Below are 18,204 nucleotides of genomic sequence, written 5' to 3'. Positions count from 1 at the left end.
TATACTGGGCTGAATCCCGAAAGAATAAGCCCATGGTCGTCTCGCTTATACGAGACGTCATCTCTTCCCCACCAAAAGCGATTGTACAGTAATCGCGGGATCTTCTGCCCGATACTAATTCCTACGTACAACATCAGCTTACTTCTGGCCATAAAAATAATCCAAAAAAAGGCATCTTCTAATTGATTTCAAATTCAGTATGACGGAGCAAACCCCTACAATCAACCAACAACCACCACCCACGGACAAGGTCAACCCACCCGAGACTTCTATGACCGGCTCTTCGCAGGTCCATCTTCCGCGCATTACTATTAAATTCTGCACACAATGCAAATGGATGCTTCGGGCTGCCTACGTGAGTTTTTTTCTTTTCTTTTTCTTTCTTTTCCGAACGGAAAGCGGAATAGTAGGTTATTTACTAAACAACTATACAACAGTTCGGCCAGGAACTACTCTCGACATTCGGCACAGGCCTGGGTGAAGTCGCCCTAATACCAGTGACAGGCGGCGTCTTCACTGTCACAATGTACCATGCATCGCCATCGTCTGCCACCAACGATGACACGCTTACTGTCAGTGAAACGCTCCTTTGGGATCGGAAAACGCATGGCGGGTTTCCTGGTAAGTTCCAATCGTTTGTGCTCAATACTGCTTTCCTTTTTTTCACTGACCAATTTCTTGCTGCTTTACAGAAGTCAAGCAGCTCAAATCCCTGGTTCGGAATATTATCGATCCATCTCGAGATCTAGGTCATGTAGACCGAGCTCTTAAAGCGTCCAAGACTGCGACCTCTGCTGATGCTCCCAAGGGCAATGGCGATACTTTGCAAACTGATCAACGAGGCAAAGATCAAGGGAAAGAGGACGACACAAACCAAGAGTCTCAGAAAGATGCATGTCAAGATTGCCAATAGGTTGGTTATAAGAGGATTCATTGCGATAACTATATAACTGTTCCTACGACTACTTCAGCATTACGCAAACATACAGTACTAGCCAAAAATGTAAAATAATCTTAGTCACTAGATGCCAATATTCGTGTGAATACTATTCTATACAAAAAGAGAGGCTTTCGAAATGATAGTGATTAGACAAATGCCTCCCAAATATAACACATAAAAACCTATGAGTATACAAACACCAAGACGCCTTGTATGTACTAGTCAATGCGCATCAAAAAGTCAGCTGGTATCACTTTACACCCAATTGTTTCGTCAACATCGGATCGTTCAAATTCACAAATGCCAAAGACGAATCCTAATTCGCCATCATATCCACCAACAAAATAAAATGAGATTTCAAGTGAATGAAGTATGCGATCAAAAAGCTCCTCTGTGCTATTTTGGCCGCCTCGGAACAATGAAAAGGAGATAAACAGAGAAAAATTTCGGGGTCGAAATTGTGTGTATGTACGTGTGTGTGTGTGTGTGTGTTTGGAACGAAAGTTGCATGCGAATAGTCCATCTAACGCCTAGTCCTTTGCTGTTTTTTGTGATTCCCCGTCACCAAATGTTCAACTCCGTCGACAAAGTAAAATCGTGCGTATCGTCTAGCTCAGTATTCATTATCCGCTTGTTGCTGGCTCTGGATTTTTCGTCTCCAGAAAGCTAGTCGAAGACGGCTTTTCTTGCGTGGAATCGTTCGATGATGAGGCGAGGACGACTCATCGCCATTGGTATGAGTGTGTGGTACGCATTCCGCCGACAAAGGGTTTCGGCCGAGTGCATTTTCAAGGAATGTTGACATCACATGATGGCTTTTGCTGAGCTCTCTGAGACGGTCTGAAGAACGTGGCTTTTGTGGGAAATATAGGCCTTTCGATTCAGGCAATTGCCGATCTGACACGGCATACAATCCTAATGACGATGATGGACGAGAAGGGCGGTGGTCGTCATCCAGCGGATAGACATCGCTCCTGCTGCTTAGACCACTGCCACTGATGTTGTCCTTTTCATCACCGCTGTCCAAGGTGACGAAGCTGGTTGCATTAGTAGCGGGTGAAACGGGAGTCGCGACAGTGTTAGCACAAGTGCTTTCACTTTGTGTTCTCGTGTCTCTGCCGATACCATAAGAACTGGAAGGTCGGGATACAGGGTTAGAGGTATTAGAGACACCCCTATAATGTGCGCCGGTGTAGGTCGCGAGGGTTGCCTCTGAGGAATCCTCGGTGCTTTCATCATGACTTGATGGGGATTCGAACGAAATAATGGTTTTGTCGTTGTTTGCAGGTGTTTGGAAGCCCGAGATAGTGGTCTGAGACAGATCTATCGTGCTCTCGGCGACCTTTTGCTGAGCCGTAAGCGACGGGGCAGATACTGACTCATCCGGCGGTTGGTCCAGTGTGATTTCGGCGTTCGGACCTTCCGCTACTATAATATCATTCTCCTGCACAGTTGAAAGAGCTGTTGTTTCTGGCTTGGCGGGACTAAGGGACCTTGGCGACCGTTGCTCATCGGAATCGGCATCGGGAACAACAAGGTTTCGCTGCTCCTCACGGTCGATGATTTGTTGCCATGTCGACCTATTGGACTTGATTTGCTCAACAGCGGCACCTAATCGCGGGCACAGATCGGCAACCCCTTCAAAGAGGGGCAAAGCGAATATGGACATGAAGTTTATTTGACCGGTAGCAAGCTTGAGCACGTTGCCTAATTCGGGGGGGCCTCCAAAGAGAGCAGTCTCTATGCCCACCTCCTTCTCCATCTCACCTTGGTGGGCGAATTCTTCTTGGAGAATGTTGGTCCATTGTTCAGCTATTTTCCAAGGTCGAGCCTGTAGAGGTTTAATGTTAGCAACCAGAACATATTGGCAAATTTGACGTTGGGAGAACATACCACGTTGCTAATGTCGGCACATTTGATGATTAGACCGCACATGAGTGTCTTGTAAGTATCACGGTCTTGTGGTGACCATGTTTGCAGATCCTCGTTCGCATGGTATTTTGATTGCAATTCAGCCAAGGATCCCATAAATTTAAAATGTACGCCCATATCTGTTGCCAAAATCGTGCTAATGCTGAGTTTGCGTAGGTTTGTATCGCGAAAAGCGGCAGGCCAATGACGGCGGAGAATTTGGGAAAAGGCAGCACAGTGAAACGCCTCCAAAACGGAGCTATCGTTATACAGTTGAGCCAAAGGCGCATTGAGTTTGATGAGGAACACATTGTTCACTCCTGGGTGGCCAACGTCGTGCCCGATAGCCGATATCAAGAGAGTAAGGGCATCGTGGGGTGTGATCAAATCTGCCACCGGTGATTTGGGGATTGGTGAAGGCGACTCGTGAGAGGCGTTGACGGGGGGAAGAGCACCGATCCTAAGTAAAATCCAAAAGACTGACTGCAAGACGTCTATAGCGTGGCGAAAGTTGTGATATAGGACAAAAGAATTATACGCTGCCCGGCTAGCAAGGCAAAAGGTGCGCAATTCATCTGCATATTAATGTTAATCATGGAAACTTACAGCGGATTTGAATTGGATTACTAACCTTCAGTCAATTTCCAGGCCTCGAGTCCTGGCATTGTCATGGCGTGTGTAAGCATTGTGCAAGCCGCATGTACAAGCTCATCTTCGGTCAAACTGTGCGCGCAGAATCCCCATTCACCGACGATGCGTTCTACAAAAGCCTTTCGCTCGGGTGTGATATCCAAGTCACTAGGATCAATTGTTAGTAAAGATGAAATATGAACAGCTTCAATTGGCACTAACCTATCATGGAATTCTTCGATGGCTTCTTCGGGGTTACATATCGACTTCATAAGCTTCGAGACCCTGAAAAAAAGGTTAGTTTGAAATGACACCGGAAATGGTTGAATTGGTAAGTAAACGTACATAACCTCTCGTAAGTATGCATACGGCTTTTCGTTGTGGAGTCCGACCCATGACTGTTTTCTTGATTTCTTCACGGCCATAAATCGGGACATCTCTCTCTGGGCAGCCCGACGAGCCCGGATGGCATGGACCATCAAACCCCGAACTCGCAGGGGTTGTAATGGTTGACAAATGACGTCCACTGCGCCAGCATCTAGACAGCGCGGCAGAGAAATTTGTTGACTGGATGAAAGAATCGGACAATTGTGATCCATTGACTGGTCGGTGCAATAGGCTTCGGCATCGGGATCGAACTCGGCACCGCCGTCTGAGCTCTCCTCGGAAGACCGTAAAAGGGCCACAGGAAGGATTAGTTTCGGGCCTTCTTGCAGTTGCAGATCGGATGATAGCAGAGCCAATAGCTGAACGCCGTATGAGTTGGCTGATTCAGACAAAAACGAGAACCCCTTGAATGACGGATTTCCATTTCCAACGCTCAAGTTGCTTGTAGGATCCTGACCTCCCCGTCGACGCAATGCGACGGCCTCGGTATTTGAGTCGATATCGATGAAAGCAAACACGGGACCGCTACTCGACAGGCTGAGTTCATGTAAGTCGGCCAGGGTTGTGGAAAATGATTTGCCGGAGTGACAGAGGTAAACTTGAGGATGGTTAGCCGATAATCGGATGCCACTGTTATTTTTTAAAAAAAATACTTACTCTGCGAGCACACATCGAGCAACGATTGCACGTTTACTTGCAGTGTGGTAGGTTCTTCAGGCATCAAATCGGATATGCTTTGAGATGCGTTGATCGTATCTCGATATATCCATCGTTCCGTCTGGACTCGTTCGTCTATGTAGACGGCGCCGCTCGAGAAATTACAGGCCATTATGCAACGGCATCCAACTAAATGACGTTACCAAAAAGAAACAGGTGTGAGCGCTGCTGAGAACCCAAACAGGCTAACAGCGATCCTGATCATCAGATGGCCCAACTGGGTACGAGGAAACGAGCTGGAGCGGCGACGGCGACGGATTAGGGCACTCGGGGCCCGTGAAAGGTCTGTAAAAGAGTGACCGATGAATGATGTATGTATGTATATATGAGTGGGCGAATAGAGACAGTCACCAGGACTGTGGGCGAGCAATCCAATCGAAACGAACCGAGGGTTCACTATTCAAAACCGGTGTATATATATAGCGCGAGAAGTAAGAAGCGAGGTCAGATGTGACGGCCCATTGCAATCATGCTGTCGATAAAACTTGGGGGACGATACAATAGATAGCAACGAGATCGGTTGGTCGGATTGGTGATCGCCCAGCGAAATGATAACCGCTTGTGCTTCGTTCGTCGATTGGAGTGTGTCGAGGGACGAGAGTGGTGTGGGAATAAGGGTTTTTTCGATGCAAGAAACCCAGTGATCCGACAGAAAGAGCGAAGGGGCCGGATAGTAAACACCACTGTGTTCTGGGGCGAGGCGAGGCTGTTCGTATACGGTGGTGGCGGGTATCGTCGCAGCGAGAGTCGGGAGGCAAAACCGGCTGGTATAGGTATACAGGTAGGTGTGAAGAGAGTAGGAAAGAGAGATCGCGAGGTAGAGAAGGAGAAAGAAGAGATGAGAGAAGGCTGGGATGATGGAGATTGGACGAGGGAGCGATTTCGAGGCTGTAATCCGGTTACAAGCAGGGAGGGAGCAGGAGCGGCCCATTTACGAGAGAAAGAGCGTGGAGGGCCGATTTGGAGTGTTCTGCTGGCCTTCCAGAAGCTCTCTGGGGCGGGGCGGGCGGCTTCTGGCCCTGTGGTTGGCCGGCTGCCCGTTAGTGGTATTCTCTCGTAATATACTGTGGGCCGGCAGTATTGCTTAGTATTATTTACGGTCATCTATCGAGCAAAGCGGCAACGGGGGCGGGCTGGTGTGGTGGGGCCCTGGGTCTGGCGAAGATTCTTCGCTGTAATATTACGGTACGATGTAGTCCGTACGCCGTTCGGGCCATACCACGGAACGGAGCTGGCAGGGGTGCCCGCGCCCGTCTCTGCCCAATCATACGAGGGCATTTGTAGGAGTATACGGAGTAGCTAGGAGAATATCTACTATGTATCTTTATATAGTTCTCGTTTCTTATTCTTTATCCGATCAACATAGCAAATAGTACTAGTAATAACCAACAATGACGGCCTCAAGTGGGTCTGATCACAGATTCTTCCTGTGCGTTTGTTTCTAGAACTGTTCTACTCCGTTCTGTAAGACTCATCTCCGGAGCAATATGTAATGATAAATTAATAAACCCTAAACCAACACTCGGGATAAAAAGCATCGTAAAACAATAGTTCATAACAATAATACCTGGATCGCAGCGTTACGAGCCCGGTCTTGGCCAGTAGGGCTGATCGGTTAGCCTGTCCAACACTCGTGTATTTGACAGCCCCCGTTGGCTGGCCTGTTCTGAGTGCTGATTCCTGCGTACGACAGTCTACGACGTGCTCTTTCTCTTGACCACTGGCGACTGGCTGGAAGGCTTGTTTGCGAGCCGACCGCACAGGGATTGGCCGTGCCATAGGGGCCAGGACTAGCCCAAAGTAGCAGTCGCCTTGCGCCTTGACTCGTCACTGGTCAGGCGTCACTTTTTCTTATGTATTTTTTACTAATCTAAGGATACGGACCCTGTTACAATATCATTTAAATATCACCGATTGCTATGGATATTACCAAAGTCTATAGATCCATTCTCATTTCGATAAACAAATTAAATACATGCACGTAATGCCAATACTCCCGGCGCTATGCGCCGTACCGGGAAACCATAAAGAAGAACTTAAAAGACCGCGCTAGGCCTTAGTTGATGGAGATCCCTCAGCCACGTTTTCCAGTTTTGGTGTTACTGCTTAGCCTCAGCATGATTTAGTGCAGATTCTCGGCTGCCGTGTCATGACTAGCATGAACCGCTAGGCTTGTACCGGGATATACCATGACAATGACGCGGGGAGGGGGCGAGCCCGGCTGGCTGATAAGGGAAGAATGGTCGATAAAACAACAGTAATAATAAATAATACCCATGCCTTGGACCCGAGTGATTGGGCCCGGGTCGGTGAATTTCGGGCTATATTCAATATTGTTTTGTTTTGTTTTGTTTTTGTTTGCATTATTACCACGTCTCCAGATGTCCCAGAAGGTATCTCCGAACAATACGGGAAAAGGACCAAATATACTCCTTGCAGGCTGCGTCACTGCCACATGGACCGGATCCATGCGTCTATCAAGCAAGCAAGAAGAAGAAGAAGAAGAAGAAATAAGACTCCGCTGTTTAATTAGTCTCGTAATTATGGAACCCTTGTTAAGTTGTTACAGAACCATGTAGAGACCCTTATGCCCTAGTTAGTACTTAGTGAGGAGATCAACCAAATTCCACCCAGTAGTGACTAGCGTGTATGTGTGTATTTCGCGGGATTCACACGAAACGCAACGATCACTAGCCCGCTAGGCCGTATCCGACAGCCATCTCCGGTAGGCGTTGCAGACTGATGACAACCTTGCTTATTGGCCCTACTGCTCGCTAATACAGACGAAGATCAGTCTGCATTAGGCAATACCTTATGTGATATGCTCCGTAACTCTATGTACTCCAAGTATATTGAGTTACAGGATATATTGCATTGAAATTATTACTATAATATCAATAATAATATCACATAAGATATCGAATCATCATGTACATATTATACATGTGGTAATAATAAGCCAACAGTACGGATACAATGAGCGTAGACGATAATAGTTATAACTACGATAATAATATCTAATGTCTATATCTATAACCACGCGCTTAGCCCTCCAATCCCCATTGAATAAGCAGAATAACAGCAACAACCGGATAAATCTGGCCCGGTAGCCATGCACAAACATATTATTGACAGAGAAGATCAAGAAGAGATAGTACTACTACTAATAATAAGGCGAGGCTGAAGCACGCGACCGACCCTTGGGCCTTTAACCGGATCCTACCTAGTCTCCGGCCCTATCTGCAACGGAGAGCCTATCGGTCTCTTCACTGGCGATCATGCCTCGAGAACAAAGAAGTATTATCAGCCTTCATAATTAGAGAGAGAGAGAAAGAGAGAGACAGAGAATTGCGCAGGGTAAAGATCAGAATAGAGCTCAAGAACGCTACTTCACCAACAAAACCATAATAATCACAATCACATGCAACCCAATAAATACCACGCACTAGTACACTGTCTTGGGGCCAAGACGCCGCCAAGACATGCCAGGACTCCCAGGAGGATAGGAATTTACTGGCCGTTACATCGCAGTTTCTTTCCCGCGGATAAATATTAAACAGTTACCCTTTTGCATAAATACGCTTACAGATTGAGTCGGTAAGAGACAAAATAGTGTCATCTACTTAGTATTAGGCCCTGGGCGTCACGTTGGGTCCGTTAATAGTAATAGTTAAAATCTGACGATCAATTCTCGGAAAGGTAAACATCCTTATAGACGGCTGACACCTACTCACCATGTCATATTAATATTAAATATTAATTCCTGTGCTCTCGTCAACCTGCTTGATCTTCTGGTTTTGATTTTCGATTTTTTGAGATTCCATGTTGATCTCGACTGTGTCGATCATCCACCCGACCAATGCAAGGAATCCAGCCGATCATTTAAACCTATGTTTGCGATCTGATCATCTCTAGACTGTACCACGAACTCGCCAGTTCAGTGCGTACGTACTTCACACCTTCGCCTTAAGTGATCATCCATTCATAAAAACGTCTAGCTTGCATCATTCTATATACGTAGACGATCCGCTAAACTACACCGGGTATGCGCGCCGTCTATCAGCCGCGGAACCAGCGCCATGAACCATTAAATCTCGAATCTTTAATAAAATATTCTATTTTTTAGGCATACTCCCTACACAGGTACATGTGCATATGTGTATTGAATTCGCACAGCCACAGTAGTACGAATACAATAATAATGTGTTGGGATCCGCTGAAAATTAACTTTTACCCTTTTTCCCCAAGAAATTAATAATAGCAGCACTCTCTCCCTTTCTCGTCGCTAGCGCCAACGCACACACAGCACTGAGTCACTGACAGTATTACTAGCAGTCTCCGTACGGAGTATTATCTAGGACATACGCTGCACAACGGTCGACAGGTTTGGCCCCCAGGTCGTGTTTTGCGTTGAACCAAGCGTTTGCCAGCTCAGCCCAGCCTCCTACGTACATGGGCAACAGGTTATTTTGTAACAAGATCGATTAGCAATCATACTTTGCCATTATTAATAAATATCTTTCCAATAAAACCACAGGTAATTACGTTAATAGTATGGTCCAAAATTCATATCAATTGATATATATATATATATTAGATTACTTGTATAAGTTGCTAAACCCAACAACCTAACCACTATTAACCTCTTATAACAATATAAATAGGTACATTTTTTCAACTCTTGTCAACACCGAGTCTATTAAATTAATTGAACAATATTCCAAAAGCATCCTACGTTGTTCTGTTGTGGTGGTGTTACTACAGCCTGAGTATTCATGCTCCCGCGATGGGTTCACCACACCAGTAATGCATTCTCTTCTCGTTCAATTAGCTTGAAATGGCATTGGGCACTTTAAGATTTCGCTCATAGTTTCCTCGATAAATGGGTGGTTCAGAGGCAGGTATGAATGGTAGTATAAAATGCCAATCAAAAAGGCAAATGAAAGGGAGGGGGGGCTATCTCATGGCTAAGCATTGATTTTCAATAGGAACTATCTACCAGTAGCTTTTTGGTTAGCAGTGAACATGCTGATATTGATTTTGCCGCTGCCCGAGTATTGATTACAGAAATTGTATGCGGTCTGTTTAATAATAGACAGGTTGCAACTAATAATTACTCGTGTTGATTATTTGTCTGGCAGAATACAGTGGAGTATTGACTAATTCAAAGAATAATATTATTCTGTCAAATATGTGAATCGAAAGCAAAATAATAACGTCTACTATGCTTTTCCATCATACAGCCGTAGAATCTAAATGGCCACCTTTTTTGTTCTGCTTCTTGTCAACGCCGGATTCGGTCGAATCAATCGAATATCCCAAATGCAACTTTGCATGCCATGCTCCAAATATCAATCACAAGAAAAAAAAAAAAAAAAACAACCTGCCTAGCACAAGAAAAAGATAGCAAATAGTATTTTACATCAGGATTCGCATCCCAAACCGGAATCAAACCGGAATCGAGTTTCCTCGATCAAAAAACAATCATTAACAAAAAAACGAAATCAAATAAAAGAATGTTTCACGAAAGTAAATTCTTCAAAGAAGGGCTGGCACTTGCCCCTGTATTTGAATTTGTTCCACTAGGGCCTACATATCGCCCGCTGCTTGTAGGACGCGTAGATGCAATCGCTTGCTCCTCAGATCGGTTTGGTGTGCTCGGTAGCGGAGGGTCGACGCTTCCCCTCGATAACAAAGGAGAATGTCCAACTCGCTCAACGGGATACCCCCGAGGTGCCGTGCCTAACGCATTCGGTGGGGAACGACGCGCAATGCTTGCATGTATATCAGGCGGTGACATGGATGTTCCAAAAGGCCGGTTTTGCGGTGCATGCGGCGAAGGCAGCGTCGAAGGTGCATATGGTGGTCCCGGATAAGGATGTGCCGTGGGAGGAGGTGGAGGAGGAACGGTTCCGTAATGCCCTGGAGCAGGGTGTGGGTGGTGCGGAGCTTGGGGGGGAGGAGGAGGGGGAGGCGGCCCATGGTGGCTATGAGCAGGCGGTGGCACCGGTGCTGGTGCTCCAGGAGGACCATTATAGCCATTCAGATGCGGGAGATGACCCGAAGAATACGAGACAGGTGGTGGCCCAAAGCCATTTGTTTGAGGCGGTAAAGCGTTAACTCCATGACCAGGCATTTTCTCGTACCCATTGTACCATTCTGAGCTGTGGGCAGCAGGCGGCGGCGGCGGCGGCGGTAGTGGCCCAGAAGGGTGAGGAGGACGGGCCAAGGGGCCTGGTTGCGGCGGATGAGCATGCGATACGTATGGTGGTGTGTAGTCTGCTGCCCGAGAGCCTGGCAACACGTGGCCCATGTTCGTAGCATATGGTGGGGGGCGTGACTCCGATGGGGGGACGACCATTGGTTTCTTGAGGTGACATTTATGACATTCAAATGCCGGCTCGCTCTCTGGATGGTGGTGGTCGCCATTGATATAAGGGATGGAATTTTGCGATATGGTTCGTGCATGCAAACCAGCTCCGTTGGTCAAATGACTCATGCCATTAGCAGCCATGGCGCCGCGGAAAGGATTTTCAATTGACCACCATCTCGGACTGAAAGTCGTCTTGCAATGGAAACAAGCCTTGCTACCTTGAGGACCGGCTGAAGTGTGTGAAGTCTCCATTGGTGGGCTGGTATCGAGGCCCTCCCCGTTCTCGTGAGCGGTGTTCCTCGCCTCGATTACTCCCGCATTGGCCGCAGAAGCTCGCCTATTGGCATTGACTGAAGTATGGGTGGACGGAACGCTGATATGTTGTGAACTTGTTGTCTTTCGCGCTATTGTGAAATCAGCTTGCTTATAGGTCTTTACGTAAAGTCCTAGCGCGCTTAGTCCGTCCTGATCCGTAGGCTCGCCGAGGTCGTGCACGATCGTTTGGGGTGTATGAGACGAACACCAAACAGTAGGGGAAGCCAACCCGGTTTCTTCGCCTATCCTTACGGTGGCGGTCGCCTCTTTGCGAGACCCTTTCACAGGAGACACGCTGAAGCCGAAGCCATACTCAGCCTGAAATGCACAGCCAACATGGAATTTTGCGTTGCATCCCGGGTAATCACAGGAAACACAGGCACCGTTTATGGTTCTGCACACCTTGCATATCTCCTTATAGCGCTGGCGTGGAATCAGGGTAAAGCCATCTGCCGGCTCGAACTCCTCGGCGTTTCCAAACTTGATCTCTGGGTGCCAGACCGCGCAGTTGACATGAACCCAGTTGTAGCCAGCCGTCCGCTTCAGTGGTTCGCGAGGGCCGATAGGTTTTCCTGCAGCTTCTTGCTTCTCCTGATAGTTCTTGATAACCTTTGCAATAACTTCCCTGTCCATTTTCTCCTTTTCCTTGTCGCGGTCTGTTTTCTTCTTGTTGCTCGATTTCGGCGGAGCTTCCATCAATTCGTGTTCAGTGACGGTAACTGGACATAGCGTGCATTCATACCGTGTTGAAGCAGTTGGATTGCGATCGTTGGAACATGTATCGCAAAACCATTTCATCGTCGAGTCGATCCGAGAATTGACGCCATAGCAGCGGCGATGAACAGTGAGCTGGCAGTCCTTACATGTGACGGAATTCTGGGCACCCGAGTCAATACGTCGGCAAACTGCACATGGTAACGTTTTCTGCCGAGGGTGATCCGGTATTATTGGTATGGGCTCAGCGGGTTTTTCGGTCGCCTTCTTCCTGGGGAGCGGTTCAACCGAGTTTCTAGCCGAATTTGTTGCGCTGTCCTTGTCAATCAAGGTGCGAGGCTTCTTCTTGGCAGGTTCCGACTGAGAGTCATTGGCTACTGAGCCATTGACATTTACCCCTATCTGTTGTGCTGTTGCTCTGGTGTTGCTGTTGATGTTGAGGGGTCCCTCGTCCGAAACCAGCATTTGAGCAAGCATCTCCTCATCCATCTTGCGCCGCCAGGCCTTGTTGCCGCCTGCCTGGAGTTTCTTGGCTAGCTCATCGGCATCCTTCCATTCAATCGCGTACTTGCGCCACATGATAGCACATCGATGGCAAAGCGCCACTGCGAGCTGGGGCCCCTTGTCCGCTTTCTTGGTGGCTGGGTCGGCTGGCACAGTCGCACCAGGGGTGGTCAGTGGTGCGCGCCGCCACTGAGGAGACGAGCGAGTTGTGCAAAATTTGCATTGAAAGCCACGTTTCTTGTCAGTCGCTTTGTCATTATCAAAGGCCGAGTCGTCTTGTTCATCGGCGATATCGTCAAGCAACTTTGATGATGAATTGGCTCGTATTGCTTCTTTCTTGCCTCGCCGACCTTCGTAGCTTCCCCAAATGCGACGGCCTTCGGGTGTCTTCTTCCACATATAGTAGTAGCGAACAACGTGTCGGGGTTCAATGTTTCCAATGTGCCTGCGTATATTAAGCCATTCCGATCCATACTTGGAAACGCCTTCTTCGAAAAGTGCTTTTTGCTCTTTGTTCAGTTTGGGCTCTTTGAGGTCCTTGTAGAGGTCGGCTTTCTTAAGCTTTTTCAGGGCAGCGTCCACATTAAAGCTTTCGCTGTAGAGATATTCCAACGCTTTATCCAAGAAATTGGTGTGGTATTTCGGGAGGCCTCTTTCGGAAGCAACTTCTTTGGCTCTCGTCATGTATTCGTCAATAAATTTCTCTCGGTCTTCCGGAGTCATTTCGGATCCTGGGGCGTCATCTTCACCACGACCAGAGGGAATCTGGTTGGCTTCGGACATCTTAAACAACAGCTCAGCCGTGCGAACCTGTTTTCCGTTGACTGTGACGGGCTCGTCTTCACCTCGTCGAATAAAGCCTGTAGGTTCGTCCATGACCCAGGGCCTTGCCAGCCTGTCCTGCTTTTCGGCCTCGATGGCCGCCTGGGTTTCCTTGGACATTTTATGGACCGCGCCCTTGCCAGTGCCTTTTGCCTTTTTCCTGGCATCCAGGGGTTTTGTATACTGAACAGGCTGCCCATACCACGGAGCAGTGATGGCCTGATGGCGTGTTCCGATTCGAGAGCTCGCGCGGGGATAAATTCTATCATCGTAGTCCAAGGCGTCTTCTACTTGGCAATGAATTCCAAAGTATCGATACGGCCACATCTTTGCCTGCGCGATCTGTGCTGCTGTAGCCGGTTCCGGCTTCTTCGTCTTATCATCGGTCGCCGGGCTGCTTCGGCCCGTTGCTGTGGCGTCAACCATGGGCTCGTCGTCATCTTCTTCTGGCAGATCCTCTTCCATATCGTGATGGGAGTCCGCTGTCACGTTGGATGTATTCCGAGCCTCTAGCCTGCGTTCTTGCGCCCGGCTGCATAAAGCACAAGCCCATGCAAAACCACGGGCCGGCTTTTTGGTCAATTTTGGGCGAACACAATTCATGTGGTACGTCTTGTGGCAGACGGCACAATCCACAGATTCGGCACTGGTTGCGGTCAGAAGAATGAACAACAAAAATGAGAGAAAGACTTTGCGTGGCATCTTACCTAGCAGCATACAAACCGCATTTGATGCAAGTCTTGACCGCACCTGTCAGTTCCTTTTTGCGGGCAGGCTCGCAGAGAATAAATTTCCAGCGCTCGTCAAGAACCCTTTTGACATTCTCAGGCACATTGATGACGTCTTTGGTCGGTACGACATCGTAGTAGCGGAGCATGTATCTGTCGAACATCTTGTCGTACCAGAAAGTATCTTTCAGTCGGCGATAGTCGTCTAGGTTGCTAATTTCTGAGACATGCGAGATGGAGCATTTGCCGCGAAGAGACGAAAGAGGACACGGATCCGAGTGCATCGAAGCAAAAACAAAGCGAGGATCGGATACACTGCGCTGGATGTCCTTTGGTCGATAATACCAATTGACGCGAATCATCTCCACGGGGCCTGAAGGATTTCCCTTGGCAGGAAGGAATTCCATAATGCGACCCAGGTAGTACGGCTCCCCGGGGGGTTCGCATATCAGGTACACATGGTCTTACTTTATTAGCCACAAGCTACTTGCAATGTAAAAAAGAGACGGAGAAGCTCACCATTTACTTCGAGGGTGGTGCCGTCATCTGCTTTTAATTTTCCATTTTTCATCAAACGGGCACCGCAGTTCTCAAAAGTCATCATGTTAGAAAGGCGAAAATTCGACTGGTTTTCGGCAGCGGTGCTGAGGCGTTTTGCAGAGCCATTGACGCTAGCGCCGCCGTGTGGCTGCTTGCGCTTCCGCGAGACGGCTGAAACAGCGCCATTCGCAGCAGCGTTGGCGGAAAAACTCGAGGTGCCGGGAATCATGTCTTTGGCGGCCGGGCTGGGGTGCACCCCGTTGGTAGTGGCGTGGCCCTTGCGGGTGCTGGCGGCCGGGCCCTTTTCGGTTTCGGTGGTAGCTGGAGAACTGCTGAGGCTGGAAGCTGCATACCGTTTGGCTGAGGCAGCGGCAGTGGCCATCTTGATAGCAGAAGGCGCAGGACTGGTCAATTCAAAGTCCATTTCGATGTCCTCGGCGTAGTTTGGCCGCGAAGCCCCGTTGCGGCCTCGAGATCGAGTGCTGTAGGGGCCCGCTGCCAGAGGATCAGAAACCTGCCCGGCCTCTGAGGACGAGGAATTGGAGGCCGTCATGGGAGCCGACTGAACGGCTTCACTAGGAATTCCCTCATCCGGCTTGTCGATGGATGGCGGCTTGGTCGACAGAGCAGGCTGTCGAGGTTTGGGCCGCGCTGGCGGACTGCCGTTGCTGGCGGCATCAGACGCTTCAGCCGGCGGTGGGAGAGACTCAGTGGACTGTCTGTCCTCGGACATGACTGCGTCCCGCTGTGCAATGCTAGGAACTAACAGCTGATGCTCGCATGAAAGACTGCAATCGTGGTTGTGTAAGTAAGGAGGGTTGTAAAATTTAAAAAAAAAAAGGAAGGAAGAGGAAAAAGGGAAAAAGAAAAAAAAGCCGAGAACGGGGATGCGCGAATGGGTTGCAAAAGCGGCGGGAAAGATTGGTGTGACGAGGTGGATCAAGAGCGTGATGGAGGAAGAACTCGGAAAATGATCAAGTAGAGCGGCAGAAGGAAAATAGATAGAATCAAGTCAAAGGCGCCGATAGTGGGAGTTGGCAGTTGGCAAAATGGAGGAAGTTAAGGACAGGGAAAAAGAAAAAAAACTAATGACCACAGACTAAAGAAGGTGGAATAAGAAATAATAATGAAACAGGAGGTGGGTGGACAACAAAGATGGAGGGGGGAGAATAAGAGAAAGAGATGAGAGAGAGCAATGCCAAAGCCACACGGTGTGGTTAGGTCGTAATAACACTAGGCAGTAGTTGGTGGGAACATCAAGAAGATCCGACAGACAGTTGGTAGTGTACTAGGATGGATCTGCACAGGCGCGTGTGGAGCGGAGACGCGGCAATAATACGAGAGGAAATAAGAAACGGGCAGCAGAAAAACACCACGACGGCACAATATCAGTGCGGGAGGCCGGGGTGATCAGCGGTGGGCAGGAAAGGATGCGCGCTGCAGTAGGACAAGTCGCAACGAGAGGGTAAACGGTGTCGAGCAAGCGAGAGAGAAAGAGGGAAAGAAGAGCAGGCGGTGGGAGGGGAGAGGGTATGCATACGGGATAGAATCAGAATGGTCCAACAATAATAAATAGGCAGGGTGATAATAGGCAGCATCAGGTGGGTCACCTCAGATGATGCTGTGGCGAGACGGGCGAAGTGATGTGATGGTGATAGAGGAAGAGGGAAAGAAAGGAAGAAATAAGATAATAAGAACGAGTTGACCAACCCTTGTTCGACTCGAGTCTTGACTCGAGAGCCAGTAAGAAGGAATAATCCGCCGGTGAGATTGGAGCACGTCCCCTAGTGCGGTCGACCGCGATGGGCGATGATGGCGGAATAAATGCTCGGCGATGATGCTGCTGGACAAACAAGCGTGATCATCCAGCTGGCGAGGATGGCAAGGGACAAGAAGTGATATCCGACGCGGGCACGAGAAAGCGAAACCAGGCGATGCCAAGAGAGGCCGTGCAAGTCAAACCGCGTGTGTGTGGCACGCGATGACCGTGAAGGGGGTAAGGATGAAAGATGAAGGATGAAAAGGTGAGAAAGGGAGAGGGAGAGGGGAAAAGACGGAGGAGGGAAGAAGGTGTGTAGAAGGAAAGAAAGAGTGTGTGAGGAGAGAAAGAGGGAAAGAGGGAAGGAGCGAGAGAGATACAGAAAGATGCTCTGCGGAACCAGGAATGCAGCGGCCGAGCCGACCTCTCACCACGCGCCGATGGGCCAGAGCCGGATCGGCCGTTTCTTTCTTTTAATTTAATTGCTGCTTCTTGTCTTTTCTGCTCGTGTTCTTTTGCTGTCCCTTGTCGAGGTCGTTTTGATGGGATTACATGGCAGCAAGGCAGCAACGGGGAAAGGTGCCTGAAGTACGCTACGTAGCAGGAATTGCCATACTAGTAATATTAATGATTCACAGGTTAATGGACGCATTCGTCGGTCAGCAAGGTGCGGCAGCTACTATTATTTCCTGCGATTGATAGTTCACGGGCTTATTAGTGGCATGGAGCCAGCCGGCCAATCGGGCGGGCCACATTACTCGAGATGGGCGCCATCAATATTATTGTTGCTGCTCGAGTAAATGTTGAATAATAACCATAATATATTTTCGTGTTTCTTGTCCAGAGGGACATTTGCAGTCTCCTGCAACGTGGGTTCGGGCTAGTAGTATAGTGGGACGAGAGGAGTCGGTCTAATATATATCACACTTTGGATGGCCATATTGGCCAGAAAAGAATACACACGGAATGAATAGGCGACAGGGTAATAATAACAACAACAACAATAAAAATAGGCACGATACATGGAAAACCTCGCTATTATTCTGATTATTCTTCTTGTCGCTGGGCAGGGAATCAGTTATGAGTTCCCTCTTTGGGACTAGTGCCACAGCAATACGCAACAGGAATAGCGCCCACTAGTCTGTCCAATGGGGCTTGCTGTGGCCGGGGCTCGGCCAATCAGGCGGGCCCCGTGAAGAATTTGCTCCGGGTTTTGCCACGCATTATTATTATTATCCTCTCATTTCCGCATTATTATTAATATTATTACGCCCTCTTTGTCGCCGAGTTCTTTCATCGGGTCGGGCATATGGATGTAGACAGACGGTATGATCGACTGGGCCAACCTACTACCGAGTACTTACTTCGTCAGAAAGCCCGCTCTCAAGGGACGAGCTGGGAAGGTTTGCACGTGACTGGAAATGAGTAATGTATGAGTTGTCAATTGTGATCGAGGGCAAATGAGACGATCATTGGTGAGGCTGTCGGTCCCGATGCAAACGGGACGTCATCAATATTGATTTGCTACTCAGTATGTATATATATATTTGTATACTCCGTATGGGGACACCACATAAAGTACACTGCACCGGTTCATATTCAAAACAGTGGAGTCAGTACTAGAATGCACACTACTTGTATATACTATTAGATAACTAACACACATTAATTGTTAAGGGTGACCACAACGTCAGGACTAACGCACCACTAGCCCGGCACCCGGGCCCGGGCGGATCCACCGCTGATTGTCGACAATAGAGACGGGAGACACATACCACGTAGTATATTAATATTAAATAGTTTTATTCATAATATGGCAATAAAAGACACACACAGACACGCACATGTTGTTCAGGTCAATATT

At 48.4% G+C, this 18,204-nt stretch overlaps 3 protein-coding genes across 3 annotated transcripts; 1 reads left to right on the top strand and 2 right to left on the bottom strand.

Annotated features, from left to right (window-relative positions):
- Nucleotides 1-199: 199 nt before the first annotated feature.
- TRUGW13939_00426 (uncharacterized protein) lies at nt 200-913 on the top strand (the record flags this gene model as incomplete). Its single annotated transcript, XM_035483634.1, has 3 exons — nt 200-355; nt 438-621; nt 693-913. 3 exons carry the CDS (start codon nt 200-202, stop codon nt 911-913), a joined length of 561 nt encoding a protein of 186 aa, XP_035339527.1.
- A 640-nt stretch (nt 914-1,553) lies between these two features.
- Nucleotides 1,554-4,697, bottom strand: TRUGW13939_00425 (uncharacterized protein; the record flags this gene model as incomplete). The annotated part of the gene is made up of 6 exons (XM_035483633.1): nt 1,554-2,771; nt 2,834-3,426; nt 3,483-3,649; nt 3,704-3,766; nt 3,827-4,466; nt 4,526-4,697. 6 exons carry the CDS (start codon nt 4,695-4,697, stop codon nt 1,554-1,556), a joined length of 2,853 nt encoding a protein of 950 aa, XP_035339526.1.
- Nucleotides 4,698-10,106: 5,409 nt separating this feature from the next.
- TRUGW13939_00424 (uncharacterized protein) lies at nt 10,107-15,314 on the bottom strand (the record flags this gene model as incomplete). The annotated part of the gene is made up of 3 exons (XM_035483632.1): nt 10,107-13,959; nt 14,021-14,504; nt 14,561-15,314. 3 exons carry the CDS (start codon nt 15,312-15,314, stop codon nt 10,107-10,109), a joined length of 5,091 nt encoding a protein of 1,696 aa, XP_035339525.1.
- Nucleotides 15,315-18,204: the final 2,890 nt, after the last annotated feature.

Source organism: Talaromyces rugulosus, chromosome I (assembly GCF_013368755.1).
Source record: "Talaromyces rugulosus chromosome I, complete sequence".
In the NCBI taxonomy this organism is placed as follows: domain Eukaryota; kingdom Fungi; phylum Ascomycota; class Eurotiomycetes; order Eurotiales; family Trichocomaceae; genus Talaromyces; species Talaromyces rugulosus.
Note: the sequence above shows the minus strand (reverse complement) of the source record. Positions and strands in the feature narration are given on the sequence as shown.